Below are 16,587 nucleotides of genomic sequence, written 5' to 3' on the forward strand. Positions count from 1 at the left end.
CAAGTGGAACCCCCCCAGACATGTAAAGCATACATGGACAGATAAGGCCCCTGTACAGAGTTAGCAGTTGGGGGGGATGAGAAAAACTGGTGAAGATGTCTCAGAACATCTAATTTCATAAGAGCTGTTTTAGCTAGGGATGTGATGTGAAATTTCCAGTTTAGATTATAAGAAAAGGACAGACCAAGGATGTTCAGTGTAGAAAGGGGGACAGTTAAGTGTCACTGAAGATGGGATAGTTATCTGGAAGGTTGTGTCAAGTTGATAGGTGGAGGAATTGAGTTTTTGAGGCATTGAATAATACTAAGTTTGCTCTGCCCCAATCAGAAATTTTAGAGAGATCAGAAGTCAGGTCTTCTGTGGCTTCCCTGCATGAACTCTTTACTTCCTGAAGGGTTGGACTTCTACAAAAGACGTAGAAAAGTGCAGGGTGGTATCATCAGTGTAGGAGTGGATAAGACAAGAAGTTTGGTTTAGGTCACTGGAGAATAATAAGAAGAGAGTGGGTGATAGGACAGAACCCTGAGGAACACCACAGTTAATAGATTTAAAGGAAGACTAGTGATCATCTACCACAACAGCAATAGAACGGTCAGAATGGAAACTTAAGATGAAGTTACAGAGAAAAGGATAGAAGGCGCAGGAGAGTAGTTTGGAAATCAAAGCTTTGTGCCAAACTCTATCAAAAACTTTTAATATGTCCAAAGCAACAGCAAAAGTCTCACCAAAATCTTTATAAGAGGATGACTAAGACTCAGTAAGGAAAGCCAAAAGATCACCAGTAGAGTGGCCTTGATGGAACCCATACTGGTGATCAGATAGAAGGTTGTGAAGTGATAGATGTTTAAGAATCTTCTTGTTGATGATTGATTAAAAAACTTTAGATAGGCAGGAAATTAAAACAATAGGATGGCAGTTTGAGGGATTTGAAGTCACCCTTTTTAGGAACAGGCTGAAAGTAGGCAAACTTCCAGCAAGAAGGAATGGTAGATGCTGACAGAGTTGAAAGAGTTTGACTAGGCAAGGTGCAAGCATAGAGGCACAGTTTCAGAGAACAATATGAGGCACCCCATCAGGTCCATAAGCCTTCCGAGGGTTTAGGCCAGGGAGGGCATGAAAACATGACTGTGAAGAATTTTAATAGGTAGCATGAAGTAGTCAGAGGGTGGAGGTGAGGGAGGAACAAGCCCTGAATTGTCCAAGGTAGAGTTTTTAGCAAAGGTTTGAGCAAAGAGTTCAGGTTTAGAGATAGATGTGATAGCAGTGGTACTATCCGGTTGATATAAAGGAGGAAAAGAAGGAGAAGCAAAGTTATTGGAGATGTTTTTGGCTTGGTGCCAGAAGTTACAAGGGGAGTTAGATCTTGAAAGATTTTGACACTTTCCATTAATAAAGGAGTTTTTGGCTAGTTGGAGAACAGACTTGGCATGGTTCCGGGCAAAAATATAAAGCCCATGATATTCTGGTGATGGAAGGCTTAAGTACCTTTTGTAGGCCACCTCTCTATCATGTATAGCAAGAGAACAAGCTGTGTTAAACCAAGATTTGGAAGGTAAAGAGTGAGGAATGTACACCTCCATGTCAGACTCTACTACCTCTGTTATGTACTCTGCACACAGACAGGTCTCTGACATGGAAGCAGTAGTCATTCCAAGGAAAATCAGCAAAATACCTCCTTGGGTCCCTGCAGCTAGCAGAGGCAAAATCCTAGAGGCACTTCTGCTTATGGGGATGCTGAGGAAGGATTGGAGTGATAGGACAAGATAAAGATATGAGATTGTGACTGGATGAGCCCAACAGAGAAGAGAGGGTGACAGCATAAGCAGAAGGATTAGAGGTTATGAAAAGGTTAATAATGTTGGGCATATCTCCAAGATGGTCAGGAATACAAGTAGGGTGTTGCACCAATTGCTCTAGGTTGTGGAGGATAGCAAAGTTGAAGGCTGGTTCACCAGGATGGTCAGTGAAGGGAGAGGAAAGCCAAAGCTGGTGGTGAACATTGAAGTCTCCAAGAATGGAGATCTCTGCAAAAGGGAAGAGGGTCAGAATGTGCTCCACTTTGGAAGTTAAGAAGTCAAAGAATTTTTTAAAGTCAGAGGAGTTAGGTGAGAGGTATACAGCACAGATACATTTAGTTTGAGAGTGACTGTAATCGTAGCCAGATGGTGGAAAACTCGGAAGATTCAAGAGCATGGGCAAGAGAGCAGGTTAAGTTGTTGTGCACATAAATGCAACATCCAGCTTTGGATTGAAAATGAGGATAGAGAAAGTAGGAGAACAAAAATGGGGCTAATGTCAGTTGCCTTAGACACCTGTGTTTCAGTGAGGAAAAGAAAATTAGGTTTAGTAGAGGAGAGATGGTGTTTTTACAGACTGAAAATTGGATCCAAGACTGCAAATGTTGCAGGAGTTAATGAAGAAAAAGTTGAGCGGTGTCAAGACACTTAGGGTCGATACCAGAAGAGCAGTCTGACCTGGGGACATTTGTTGTCCCCTCCCCCGATGGTGACTCTATGAGGCTGGTGTAGGAGTCTCCATGATAATTGAGTGAAGGGTGTGTGTGTAATTAGATGCTTGTAGTTTTGTGTGAAGGAAGAGAGTTGTCTTTAGAGAGCAGGCTGTGACTGTCCCCTTTTCTTGTGAGACACAAAGGGAAACATTCATTGAGGTCACAGCTGCGTTTAATGATAAGTTCACAGCACCCCATCATCCAGTGCTTTAGACCTCACTGGGAGTAATTATCATTTTGGCAGGTGCCTGCTGCCTCCTCCTTGTAACATTCTCTTCTGTTTCTTACTTGGCATACCTCTGGATAACCTCAAAGTGTCCCTCAGCAGTCTTTGCCAGCAGTTTGCCCACAAATGTCTGGCCTGAGGAGGAGAGAGAAGAGGCTCAGGAAAGAAAATACAGTACAGATGCAATTCCTCTCAACTTCTGTGCTTTCTTATGGAAGGATAACAGAGAAGGTATAATTTTACTCCCTTCATCTATCTACTTATCTATACACCAGGCCACCAATCCCAGACAAAGCACCACTCACTCACACACACATCACTCACACTCTTAGGCCCACTGGTCTCTGGTGGGAAGGAACAGTGTTGTGGACTTCCCTACAACACCCTAGTGACTGTACTTACAAGACTCTGCTATGGTTATGGTCTTCACAGAAGATAGTAACACAATTCCTCTCATAAATTTTATGAGTCATGTGGATGGTCTGGCACCAGCGTGGCAGTACATACATGCCCTGGCCTCACCTTAGGCCAACTGAGTACTGACTCATTATCCAGTAATTACTGTCCCACTCCCTCCCCTCCCACCACTTAGGGATAACATGCCACACATCTGAAAAAGTCTCCAAAAATCATGCACACACAAAAAAACAGATACAGTATATGAAAAACAGCAAAACATAAGGAGTACCACAAGGTGTAATCTAAAGCCTGAGTGTAAACAAGCTATGTCTCAGACACACAACTCAAACTTTGGCAGATTGTTGCCAAAGTGCTGGATGATTTTTCAGTGTGCACAGACCAATGTTGCTTTTTGCACACATTTTCATTCAAAAAAGTTAATTACAGTCCCTTAATTAACTTAGTAATTTCTGTCCATCTCCTCACCTTGAAAGCCTCACCATCAAACATTAAGCCAGAATTTTTGTAAACAAGCTGAATGAATGTATCATGATAATAGAAATAATATTGCTTTATTACTTCATGCATGTATGCAAAAAATAAACTTGACTCGATTATTCCTGTCTACCGCACCTTTAAAGTCTTGCCTTCCAAGCACTGGGCCAGAGTCCTTGTCAACAAACTGAATGCCTCTTGATAACAGAATTAGTATTGTTTTATTACGCTATCCCAAAAAATTTAACTTGATTTTGTCATCTCCTCACCTTCAATGCCTTGCCATCAAACTACAATCCAGAATCTTTGTCAACAAACTGAACAATAACAGAAATTATATTGTTTTATTACTCTATAAAAAAAGAAAAAAAATCATTCCTGTCTGTCTCCTCACTTCCTCACATCATGTTAACAAAGATTATATTATTTTATTACTCTTTATATGTAACATTGGTGTATCTTTGAGTCCTTTCATGGGAACCAAAAAGGCCTGAAAGTTTACTAAACACACACACACACACACACACACACACACACACACTAAAAATCCAGCCATCTACGTCACTGAGAGTTGCCCTAGTGGAAATACAGAGTATGAGAGTTCACACTGGTTCTACTCGTTGCTGTTTCGTCTCCAAAGCAGTTAAATTGTTATAATGAGCGGTGAAGAGGGGTCTACTTCGGTCCCCACTATGTTGTTTATGCCAATGGGGACCGTCTCGAAGGCTAGACAGAGAGACCTCGGGATTTGGGGAAGAGGACTGAAGGGTCGGGAAAGCAATGATGAGAAGGAGAATTATCACACTGGAAACTGAAATGAAGGAAATGAAGGATAGATTTGACAAGATGGAGAAGATGGTTGAAACTTTGATCACCGAGAAGGGGGTGTGGAGAGGTGCATATGACGATCTACATAAAAAACAAACGTTATATGAAAAGAAAGCAATGGAATATGAAGGCAAAGTGGAAGAGTTAAATGTAAAACAGGAAAATTGGAAGAAAGAACAAGAGAAAGAAAAGATAGATTTTAGGAAAATTGTGGAGGAACAAACAAAGGCAAACAACAAAAAGCTAACAGAAAAAGTTGTTCAAGTTATAAAACAAAGAAAACTTGGTGAGAGAAACTGAGGATAAGAAAAAAACTGTCGTGGTATTTGGTCTGAAGGAAGAGTATACACCTCAGTGGACTGAAAGAGAAAAGAAGGAAAAGACATGTGTGGAAAAATTAGTGGGGACATTACAAGAAGAAAAAGAGCTAACTGGAGAGATCAAAGAAATTAAAAGAGGAGAAACCGGACATCATGGGAATTGTTGAAATTAAATTGGCAAGTGAAGGGATATATTAAATATTGGTGAAGGAAAATACAACCTCTGAATGAGAAATAGAAAAAAATAAACAGGGAGGAGGTGTGATGCTTCTAATTAGGAAGGATTTATTAGTGGAATCTGTCACATATGGGGTGGAGGAGGCAGAAGTATTGAAAATAAACTTAAGACAGAATATTGTAAGATACTGTAACATTGTGGTGACTTATGTTCCCCCCTATTCCAACTCTTGGAGAGAGGATGAATATAACAAAATGCTTGAGGACACAAGGACACAAGGAGTTATTTGAGGAAAATGACGATATACTCCTGATGGGGGACTTTAACTGTAAAGAGATATCTTGGGAGAATTGGACCACGGAAGGCAGTGAGCCATCATGGGGGAACAAGCTACTAGACCTGGCTATTGAAAATGTCCTGACACAATGGGTTACAGATGACACAAGATTTAGATGAAATGAAGCACCTTCAAGGCTCAATCTAATTTCCACCAAGAAACAAGAAATAGTAGAAGACCTTAAATACATAAACCCAATAGGAAAAAGTGATCATGAGCTGATTCAGTTCACAGCTATGGATAATAACCTCAGTATAAGAAAAGAGGACCACAGAAGAGAATGGCTAAACTACAGCAAAACTAACTTTGGACAACTTAGGAAGTATTTCAGTGAAGTGAATTGGAACATGGTTATTCAAAAGGAGGACATAGAGGAAAAGTGGACAGCTTTCCTGGACATTTATAATAAGGGAGTAGAGAAATGGGTACCCAAAAGATCAACAGAGAACCTTTTCAAAAAGGATTGGTACAACAGGAGATGTGCAACAGCTAGATTGGAGAGAGAAAAAGCATGGAACAAGTGGAAGGAAAACAGGAGACTGGACCTGTGGAACAATTATATAAGGAAGAGGAACGAATTTCTTAAAACTCACAGAGATGAGCAGAAAAATTTTGAAAAGAATGTTGTGGAGAAATGTAAAGACCAACCAAAATTATTTTATAAATTCATTAATGGAAAATTAAAGAGTAAAGATGAAACAAGCACAGTAGAAGCTGGAGAAGAGATAGTGGATAACCCAGAAGAGGTAGCTGAAGTGTTTAACAGATACTTCCACTCTGTGTCTACTAAGGAAAATGATTTCAGAGATGAGAGGACAGCATTAGAAAAAGGGACCGACTTAAAGGAGATTAAAACATCAGTAGATGAAGTAAAGAATATGTTGGAAGACCTGGATGTAAGGAAAGCAATGGGTCCTGATGGTGTCTCCAGTTGGATTTTAAAAGAGCATAGCTCACAATTAGTCTCAGTGTTGCACAATATAATTAGCACCACCCTGGTAAAAGGTAGAGTACCCATAGATTGGAAATGGGCAGATATTACCCCAATCCACAATACTGGAAGTAAAGAAGATCCATTAAATTATAGACCTGTATCACTCACAAGTGTGGTGGCAAAGATTTGTGAAAAGATTATCAAGAACAGATGGGTGAAATACCTAGAAGACAACAATGTGATAACAGAGAAACAGTTTGCTTTCAGAAAAGGGAGATCTTATGTCACAAATTTGATATATTTCTACTCAAGAGTAATAGATATAGTGCCAGAGAGAGATGGATGGGCTAACTGCATATACTTAGATCTGAGAAAAGCATTCAATAAAGTTCCACACAGAAGACTAATATGGAAATTGGAAAAAACTGGAGGACTCAGTGGATCACTTAAAGTGGATGACTGACTTTTTGACAAACAGAGAAATGAGGACAGTAATTAAAGGCAGCAGGTCGAACTGGAGAACAGTAACGAGTGGCTATTTTGTTCACAGTTTATGTAAACGAAGTGACAGAAGGTGTAGAAAGTTACATGAACATTTCCACTCATGATGCTAAGATTATGAGGAAAGTAACAAATGAAGAGGATTGCAATGCTTTAAATCAAGACTTAATTAAGATTAATGAAGGGTTAATGAGGTGGAACATGGAGTTTAATGCTAAAAAATGTAGTGTGATGAGGTTTGGAAAAAGTGTGAAAAGACCAGTTGGCAACTATTACTTAGGGAATGAGGAAATCTCTATAAGATCAGAAGAAAAAGACCTAGGAGTAATTATTACTGATAATTTATCATTTTGGAAGCACATAAACAAAAATTATAGGAGAAACATATAAACTGCTGAAAAACATCAAGATAGTATTCTCCTATACTGATGAAGGTATGATAAAAAACTGATAACAACGATGATACGTCTGAGATTGGAGTACATAGCATCAGTGTGGTCGAAGTTTGAAAAAGGATACAAGAAAGTTAGAAAGAATCCAGAGCTGCAACTAAAATCCTTGCAAGCTTAAGAGAGTATAGTTATGAGGAAAGGTTGAAGAGGTTGGGCCTGACTACACTAGAAAAAAAGAGGGAAAGAGGTGATTTGATAGCTATATATATAGAATACTGGAAAGAATGGAAAAGTCGGACAGAGAAGACCTCTTGATACCAGATACTAGAGACACAAGAGGACATGGAAGGAGACTGAATAGGAGTGTTTGCAGAAGAGACATCAAGAAACATAGCTTCCCACACAGAAGTATAACAGTGTGGAATGAACTTAAGGATGAGACTGTATGTGCAAAGACAATTCATAAATTTAAAGAAAATCTAGATAAAAGTTGATATGGAGACGGGATGGCACAAGCCTAGTGTGGATCTCGTCCTGTATTTCACAACTAGGTAAATACAACTAGGTAAACACACACACACACACACACACACACACACACACACACACACACACACACACAAGAACTGAATGAATACAGAGATGGGATAAGGAATGTAGCCCAGCCCCTGTTTATCACAAGTAGAAAAACAAAGGTGAGAGAGGCAAGAAATGTACATAAACTGATGGATGAATAAAGGAGGAGACAGAACCAGAGGTGTGTAGCTTAGTCCCTGTATACTACAACTACACACACACCTCTGTATCCAGCACAGTAAAGGACAGCTGCATTTCAAACACTGTGTACTGCACCACACTGCTGGACACACCACTCAGCACCAATGCACTGGATGGCTTGGCATACTCAGTCACTGCCAGGCTTTCCTTGATCTTCTCTGCCACCTCCTTCTCCTGCTGCTTGTAGAACAGCTTGGCATCCAGAATGACAACACTGCCTTCCTCCTCTGTGGCCTTTGGAGGGGCTTCCTTGGGTGGTGGCTCAATGGGGTCACTCACCTGAGGAAGAGAGGTGGGTATTGGAGGAACACACTACCTCTGTTAATGGTTCAGCTGATGACAAAGTGCAGGAGGACATGATTCAAGGCAGTAAAGGGGCAGAGAACAGTGTTATTTTACCAAAAGGAGTTACAGGAGTGAGAGATGACTTAAGGCAGTAAAGAGACAGAGTAGTGTTTGCCTTAAGAGGAAGCATTGGAGGAAGAGACAACATAAGATCACAAAGGAACAAAGAGCAGAGGTTCACTTTACCAAGAGAGAGAGGCACAGTTGCTGCATGATCCATCCTGGAATCTATTGACGGCCTTCTCAAGACTCTGCACCAGCTTCTTGTAGGGAATCACCTCCCCACCAATTGCTCCCTCCTCCTCCTCACCATTCAGGCTTGTAGTGTGAGCGCTGGCCACTTCAGCCTAAGTAAATTTAAGTTGTATTCTTAAACATTTTGTTCTCTTTAGTAATTATTTTCAGATATAATGAATAGTAAGAATCTCATAGGCAACTTTCCCATTCATTTGGCAGTCCTTGTTAAACTACCACTATCTATCTATCTATATACCAGGCTGGCAATCTCACACAGGATGGCCCACACAAAGCACCACACACTCCTGCACACATCACTCACACTCTTAGCTCCATTGGCTCTTAGTGTAATGGGACAGTCTTGTGGACCACCCTGCTACATCCCAAGAGCTTAGGCACACCACAGCTGTCCACATACTTCCACAGCAAAGCCTCACAGCATAAACTGGTTTGATCCTGCCCTTTCATGGTGAAATCATTCCCTATCACAAGTGTCATAAAAATTACCTTGAAAACTCAGATAAATTCCATTAGATCTCCAATTAGTTGAAACTCCCAAACATTTGAGAATAAGTCTTGCATGTTGAGCTCCTACTAGTAAGGGAGACCAGGCAGCCCAGACAGCCACACCAAACACAGCCACACCCAACATAGCCACAAACAACATGGTCACACATAACACAGACCAACACTGCCATGCACAACACACAGATCCAACAAAGCCAGACTCAACACAGCCACACTGAACACAGCTGCACCCACCACAGTCAGACTCAACACAGACCAGACCCAACATGCATCCTCACTGTGCCCACCTCCAGCCTTCCCTGCTGTCTCTTGGAGAGCTCCTGCATAACACTGATGACCCTGATGTTGTCTGGGGATACCTCAAACAGGCTGGCCAGATTCAACACCACGTTCTGCTCATAAAACTCATCTTCCTTCACCATGAGGCCACTGGTGAGGGTGATCATGGGTGTGGTCTTGATGTCAAGGATGTGGCCTTCGCACAGCACCACATGGACCAACTTAGCACTGCGCTGGAAGAAGCTGGTCCCCATTGCCTGCAGGGGAGGGTCTGGGTGAGCTGGAGAGGTGGCGACAGAGACAGGCATGGCATAATAGTGTTTCCCTTGCCTAAAACTATCAGGGAGAGCTATGACAAAACTGACAGGGAGAGACATGACAAGACTGACAGGGAGGCCTGACAAAACTGACATGGAGACATGACAAGACTGAGAGGGAGGCATGACAAAACTGACAGGGAGGCACAACAAAACTGACATGGGGACATGACAAAATTGAGAAAGGCATAACAAAACTGACAGTGAGAGGCATGACAAAACTAAACAGATAGGGAGGCATGACAAAACTGACAGGGAGAGGCAAGGCTGAGTGGTTGTTCTGTTACCAGCAGGAAGAGACAAGGCAGAGCAGTTGGTCCTTTGCCCCAAACTGACTGGGCAAAGTACAGAGCTCCAGTGCCTCAAACAACACAAAACACACAGCCATTCCTTATATTCCCTACACAACACAACACACAGTCATTCCTTACATTCCCAACATAATGCAACACAACACACAACCATCCCTTACATTCCAAACACAACACGACACAACACAACACAGCACACAGCCATCCCTTACATTGTCCAACATGGGAAGGAAAGCCTGAGGATGGGTGGGGTTCTCAGGCAACAGCTTGTAGCCGGCTGCAGAGGTGTTGAGGTTGGCTGGGGGAACAAAGACACCATCCACATAGGTGTCATAACGCTGAGGCTTTGGGAAGATGAGCAGGACAACGGCCTCAGAGGATGGACTGTGTGGCAGGTGCAGACGCAGCACCTGAAGATGTGATGTGAGTGGAGGGTCAGTGTGGTGAGGTCAGGTTAGAGATGCAGCTCCTGAAATAATAATTGATTGGGTTAAGTTAGATTAGGTTGGCTTAGTGTTGGGTGAGATTGTGCTAGGTTGTGAGGTTAGGCTGGGTTAAATGATGTTAGGTTATGCGTCAAAAAGATTGGTGTAAATTGCCTGCTGTTTATCTCCAATTACTATTATTATTATACCACTGAAAATTACTACAACTACTATTACCATAGCTACAATCACTGTCTACTGTTACTACTACCACCATTACAACCACTACAACACCATTACAAGCACCACAGCAGTACCTGAAGGGGCATGCTGGTCATGGCCATCTCATATGTCATCCCTGATGCCACAACGGAGAAGAAGGTTGAGATTTGCTCCTGATACATGTAGCCAGCACACCAGCCTCTGTCCATCTGTCCATTGAGGAGGTCCACGTACCCACTAGGGCCTGGAGGAGGAGGAGGAGGAGGAGGAGGAGGAGAAGGCATTAGTAACACTCACAAAAAATCCCATGTGGAATTGACAATCTGGTAAATAGATTTATAAGGACAAGATAAAAAAAAAGTGGCTTGTGTTGGCAATGAGGGTGATGGGGGAGAGGCGCCGCACCTCAGTGTCTGTGTCCATGCTCTCAATGATCATGAGGCGGTGATGCAGTGAGAGGCACTTCCATGCCTGCCATGATGGAACCACAACAAAGGAAGCATCATGGACAATGCCTGTGGGATGAGACAAAAGGAGAGTACAGGGAGTGGTAAGGGATCTCAAACAACAACAGGTCTTTAATTTTTTAACTGCCTGATTTGGGTGCAGTGTGTGTGTGTGTGTGTGTGTGTGTGTGTGTGTGTGTGTGTGTGTGTGTGTGTGTGTGTGTGTGTGTGTGTGTGTGTGTGTGTGTGTGTGTGTGTGTGTGTGTGTGTGCACAAGTGTGTGTTGCAGAGCTGTGTGTATATCTGACACACACACACACACACACACACACACACACACACACACACACACACAAAGTTTGCAATGTAGGTACAAGCAGAAGAGGTAATTAGTGGGTCTTGGAGGTTGTCTGGAGATGAAGAATATAAAAATGTATGGATAAACAGGGATATGGATGAGATTGAAAGGTTGAAGCAAAAGGAGCTGATAAATGAGGCTAAACAAAAAGACAAACAACAAAAAGAGAAGTTTTTCTGAAGAGTAAGAGACATGAGAATAAAGAAATGGTACATCAAACAGTATGTTATACTAATGTAAATGGATTAATGTCAACAAAGATGGAATTAAATGAGTTATTAAACAGAACCACACCGGATGTTGCTGTATTATGTGAGACAAAATGGAAAAATGAATGGGGAACTCCTGACACTGGTAAATATGATTTATGGATGAAAAACAGAAGTGACAAGGGAGGAGGGGGGAGTGATCATTCTGATTAAAAAGTGTGTTGAAGTGGAGAGGGTAATAAAAAGTGAAGACAAGTCTGAAATTCTACAAGTGATGATTAGAAGTGGAAAAGAAAGGATAATGAATTATGTAGGAGTGTATGTGCCACCTGTGACCAATGCTTGGCAAAAAGAAGAACACGAAGAGACGTTGGTAGATGTGTTAAAAGGTCTTGAAAAGATAGTGATGGAAAGTAGTGATATAGTTATTGTTGGTGATTTTAATTGTAAGGAGATAAAGTGGGAAACACTGACAACTAATAGAAGTGAGACCTCATGGAGTAATAGACTGTTAACCTGAACAGTGGAAAACTTGATGACTCAGTGGGTAGACTGTGATATAAGATTTAGTGGAAGAGATAAACCATCAAGACTTGATTTAGTGTTTACCAAGGACATGGAAATTATTGAAACAATACATTATGATAGCCCTCTAGGTAAAAGTGACCACATGTTGATGGAATTTAATTTGAAAAATGAAAATGTAATCACTGATGAAAATTATAAGGTAAGAAGATTTAAATATAGTAAAGATGATTTTGAAAAATTAAGAAAGTAGTTTGTTGCCATGGGCTGGAAAGACTTTGAAGATGTAGATGTTCCAGAAAATGAGATGAATTTATAAGGAAATATAATTCTGCTGTGGAGAAATTTGTACCTAAAGGAGGAGTGAGATGTAGAAAGGGTAAAGAATGGTTCAATACATAATGCAAAGAAACTACAAATTGTAAATCAAATGGTTGGAATAGATGGAAGAAGAGGAAAACTGAGAGCAGATGGGAGGAATATATTGATGCTAGAAACAAGTACATTGAGATAATAAGAATGGAGAGAAGAAACTATAAAAGAGATATAAAAGATAAGTGTATAAATGAAACCAAACAGGACATGGTGGAGGTTATGAACAATAGTTTCAGATTGTTATTTACTGTGGAAGGGGAGTTTGATGCTGGAAGGGATAAGTTGGTGAGATATATACTGAGTGCAGTCCCAGTCAGTTATGAGGAAATACTTAAAATGATGGAAGAACTTGAAGTAATTAAAGCATCTGATCCAGATGGAGTACCAAACAAGATATTGAAGGAATGTACAGAACAACTGCCTGATAAAATTCAGTCTAGTGGTGACATCACTATCACAGGGAAGAGAACCAAAAGACTGGAAAAGAACAAATATTACACCAACATACAAAAGAGGAAATAAGGAAAATACACTAAAATATAGACCAGTGTCCTTGAATAGTGTTTTTTTTTTTTTATGTAGGAGGGACACTGGCCAAGGGCAACGAAAATCCAATAAAAAAAAAAAAAGCCCACCGAGATGCCAGTCCCAGAAAAGTAAAAAAAAATTGAAGGATAAGTGTCTTGAAACCTCCCTCTTGAAGGAATTCAATTCATAGGAAGGTGGAAATACAGAAGCAGACAGGGAGTTCCAGAGTTTACCAAAGAAAGGGATCAATAATTGAGTATACTGGTTAACTCTTGCATTAGAGAGGTGGACAGAATAGGGGTGAGAGAAAGAAGAGTCTTGTGCAGCAAGGCTATGGGAGGAGGGGAGGCATGCAGTTAGCAAGATCAGAAAAGCAGTTAGCATGAAAATAGCGGTAGAAGACAGCTAGAGATGCAACATTGCGGCGATGAGAAAGGCTGAAGACAGTCAGTTAGAGGAGAGGAGTTGATGAGACGAAAACTTTTTTATTCCACCCTGTCTAGAAGAGCGGCATGAGTGGAACCTCCCCAGACATGTGAAGCATTCTCCATACATGGACGGATAAGGCCCTTGTACAGAGTTAGCAGCTGGGGGGATGAGAAAAACTGGCAGAGACATCTCAGAACACCTAACTTCATAGAAGCTGTTTTAGCTAGAGATGAGATGTGAAGTTTCCAGTTCAGATTATAAGTAAAGGACAGACCAAGGATGTTCAGTGTAGAAGAGGGGGACAGTTGAGTGTCACTGAAGAAGAGGGGATAGTTGTCTGGAAGATTGTGTCGAGTTGATAGATGGAGGAATTGAGTTATTGAGGCATTGAACAATACCAAGTTTGCTCTGCCCCAATCAGAAATTTTAGAAAGATCAGAAGTCAGGCGTTCTGTGGCTTCCCTGCATGAAATGTTTACCTCCTGAAGGGTTGGACGTCTATAAAAAGACATGGAAAAGTGCAGGGTGGTATCATCAGCGTAGGAGTGGATAGGGTAGGAAATTTGATTTACAAGGTCATTGATGAATAATAAAAAGAGAGTGGGTGACAGGACAGAACCCTGAGGAACACCACTGTTAATAGATTTAGGAGAAGAACAGTGACCGTCTACCACAGCAGCAATAGAACGGTCAGAAAGGAAACTTGAGAGAAAGATAGAAGCCATAGGGGGGTAATTTGGAAATCAAGACTTTGTGCCAGACTCTATCAGGAGCTTTTGATATGTCCAAGGCAACAACAAAAGTTTCACCAAAATCTCTAAAAGAGGATGACCAAGACTCAGTAAGGAAAGCCAGAGGATCACCAGTAGAGTGGCTTTGACGGAACCCATACTGGCAATCAGATAGAAGTTTGTGAAGTGACAGATGTTTAAGTATCTTCCTGTTGAGGATAGATTAAAAAACTTTAGATAGGCAGGAAATTAAAGCAATAGGACAGTAGTTTGAGGGATTAGAACAGTCGCCCTTTTTAGGAACAGGCTGAATGTAGGCAAACTTTCAGCAAGAAGGAAAAGTAGATGTTGACAGACAGTGCTGAAAGAGTTTGACTAGGCAAGGTGCAAGCGCGGAGGCACAGTTTCGGAGAACAATAGGAGGGACCCCATCAGGTCCATAAGCCTTTCAAGGGTTTAGGCCAGCAAGGGCATGGAAAACATCATTGTGAAGAATTTTAATAGGTAGCATGAAGTAGTTAGAGGGTGGAGGAGAGGGAGGAACAAGCCCAGAATCGTTCAAGGTAGAGTTTTTAGCAAAGGTTTGAGCAAAGAGTTCACCTTTAGAAATAGATGTGATGGTAGTGGTGCTATCTGGTTGAAATAAAGGAGGGAAAGAAGAAGAAGAAGCAAAGTTATTGAAGATATTTTTGGCTAGATGCCAGGAGATATTTTTGGCTAGATGTCAGAGAGTCATGAGGGTAGTTAGATCTTGAAAAATTTTGACACTTTCTATTAATGAAGGAGTTTTTGACTAGATGGAGAACAGATTTGGCATGGTTCCGGACAGAAATATAAAGTGCATGAGATTCTGGTGATGGAAGGCTAAGTACCTTTTGTGGGCCACCTCTCTATCATGTATAGCACGAGAACAAGCTGTGTTCAACCAAGGTTTGGAAGGTTTAGTCCGAGAAAAAGAGAGAGGAATGAATGTATGCCTCCATGCCAGACACTATCACCTCTGTTATGCATTCAGCGCACAAAGACGGGTCTCTGACACAGAAGCAGTAGTCATTCCAAGGAAAATCAGCAAAATACCTCCTCAGGTCCCCCCAACTAGCAGAGGCAAAATGCCAGAGGCACCTTTGCTTAGGGGGATGCTGAGGAGGGATTGGAGTGATAGGACAAGATACAGATATGAGACTGTGATCGGAGGAGCTCAATGGAATAGAGAGGGTGACAGCATAAACAGAAGGATTAGAGGTCAGGAAGAAGTCAAGAATGTTGGGCATATCTCCAAGACGGTCAGAAATACAAGTAGGGTGTTGCACCAATTGCTCTAGGTCGTAGAGCATAGCAAAGTTGAAGGCTAATTCACCAGGATGGTCAGTGAAGGGAGAGGAAAGCCAAAGCTGGTGGTGAACACTGAAGTCTCCAAGAATGGAGATCTCTGCAAAAAGGGAAGAGTGTCAGAATGTGCTCCACTTTGGAAGTTAAGTAGTCAAAGAATTTCTTATAATCAGAGGAGTTAGGTGAGAGATATACAGCACAGATAAATTTAGTTTGAGAGTGACTCTGTAGTCGTAGCCAGATAGTGGAAAACTCGGAAGATTCAAGAGCATGGACATGAGAGCAGGTTAAATTGTTGCGCACATAAATGCAACATCCAGCTTTGGATTGAAAATGAGGATAGAGAAAGTAGGAGGGAACAGAAAAAGGGCTACTGTCAGTTGCCTCAGGCACCTGAGTATCAGTGAGGAAAAGAAGATGATGTTTAGAAGAGGAGAGGTGGTGTTCTACAGACTGAAAATTAGATCTTAGATCACAAATGTTGCAGAAGTAAATGAAGAAAAAATTGAGGGGGTGTCAAGATACTTAGGGGCGTCATCAGCAGAGCAGTCCAACCAGGGGACATTTGTGGTCCCCTCCCCAGATGAGGACTCCAAAGCTGGTGTAGGAGTTGCCATGAATTTTGAAATTTTGAGTGAAGGTTGTGTGTGTTATTAGGTGCTTGTAGTTTTGTGTGGAGGAAGAGAGTTGTCTTTATAGGACAGGCTGTGACTGCCCCCTTGTGTTGTGAGACACAAAAGGAAAAGTTCAGTGAGATCACAGGTAGGTTTAATGATAAGTTCACAGTACCCCCTGATCCAGTGCTTTAGACCTCACTGGGAGTAATTATTGTTTTAGCAGGTGTCTACTGCCTCCTCCTGAAGGAAAATTATGTGAAAGAACAATAAAGGAAAGATGGATGGAACACCTGGAAAAAGATGAAGTTTTAGTAAATTGTCAATTTGGATTTAAAAGGGGAAGATCATGCTCCATAAACTTACTGTCCTTTCATTCAAGGATAGTTAATATTGTGCAGGAGAGAGACGGATGGGCGGATGGTGTCTACTTAGACTTGAAGAAAGCAAAGTACATCCCAAAGATTGCTAAGGAAGATTAAA

At 41.5% G+C, this 16,587-nt stretch overlaps 1 protein-coding gene across 8 annotated transcripts in view; it reads right to left on the reverse strand.

Moving 5' to 3' along the window:
• The window catches only part of LOC135097678 (uncharacterized), a 28,261-nt gene that overhangs the window by 9,154 nt on the left and 2,520 nt on the right, over window positions 1–16,587 (reverse strand). For 6 of the 8 annotated variants that reach the window (XM_063999627.1, XM_063999629.1, XM_063999624.1 and 3 more), the window contains exons 1-2: window positions 8,428–8,584; window positions 7,918–8,175 (exon numbers count right to left, since the gene is read on the reverse strand). In XM_063999627.1, coding sequence (XP_063855697.1) covers window positions 7,918–8,175; window positions 8,428–8,454 — 285 coding nt within the window. In that variant the 5' untranslated portion in view covers window positions 8,455–8,584. Of the gene's footprint in view, window positions 1–7,917; window positions 8,176–8,427; window positions 8,589–9,293; window positions 9,543–10,125; window positions 10,324–10,655; window positions 10,805–10,965; window positions 11,076–16,587 lie in introns of those variants that run through there. The other 2 variants (XM_063999630.1, XM_063999631.1) reach the window with 2 other exon arrangements.

The sequence above is a fragment of the Scylla paramamosain genome, unplaced genomic scaffold (assembly GCF_035594125.1).
Source record: "Scylla paramamosain isolate STU-SP2022 unplaced genomic scaffold, ASM3559412v1 Contig28, whole genome shotgun sequence".
NCBI lineage: Eukaryota > Metazoa > Arthropoda > Malacostraca > Decapoda > Portunidae > Scylla > Scylla paramamosain.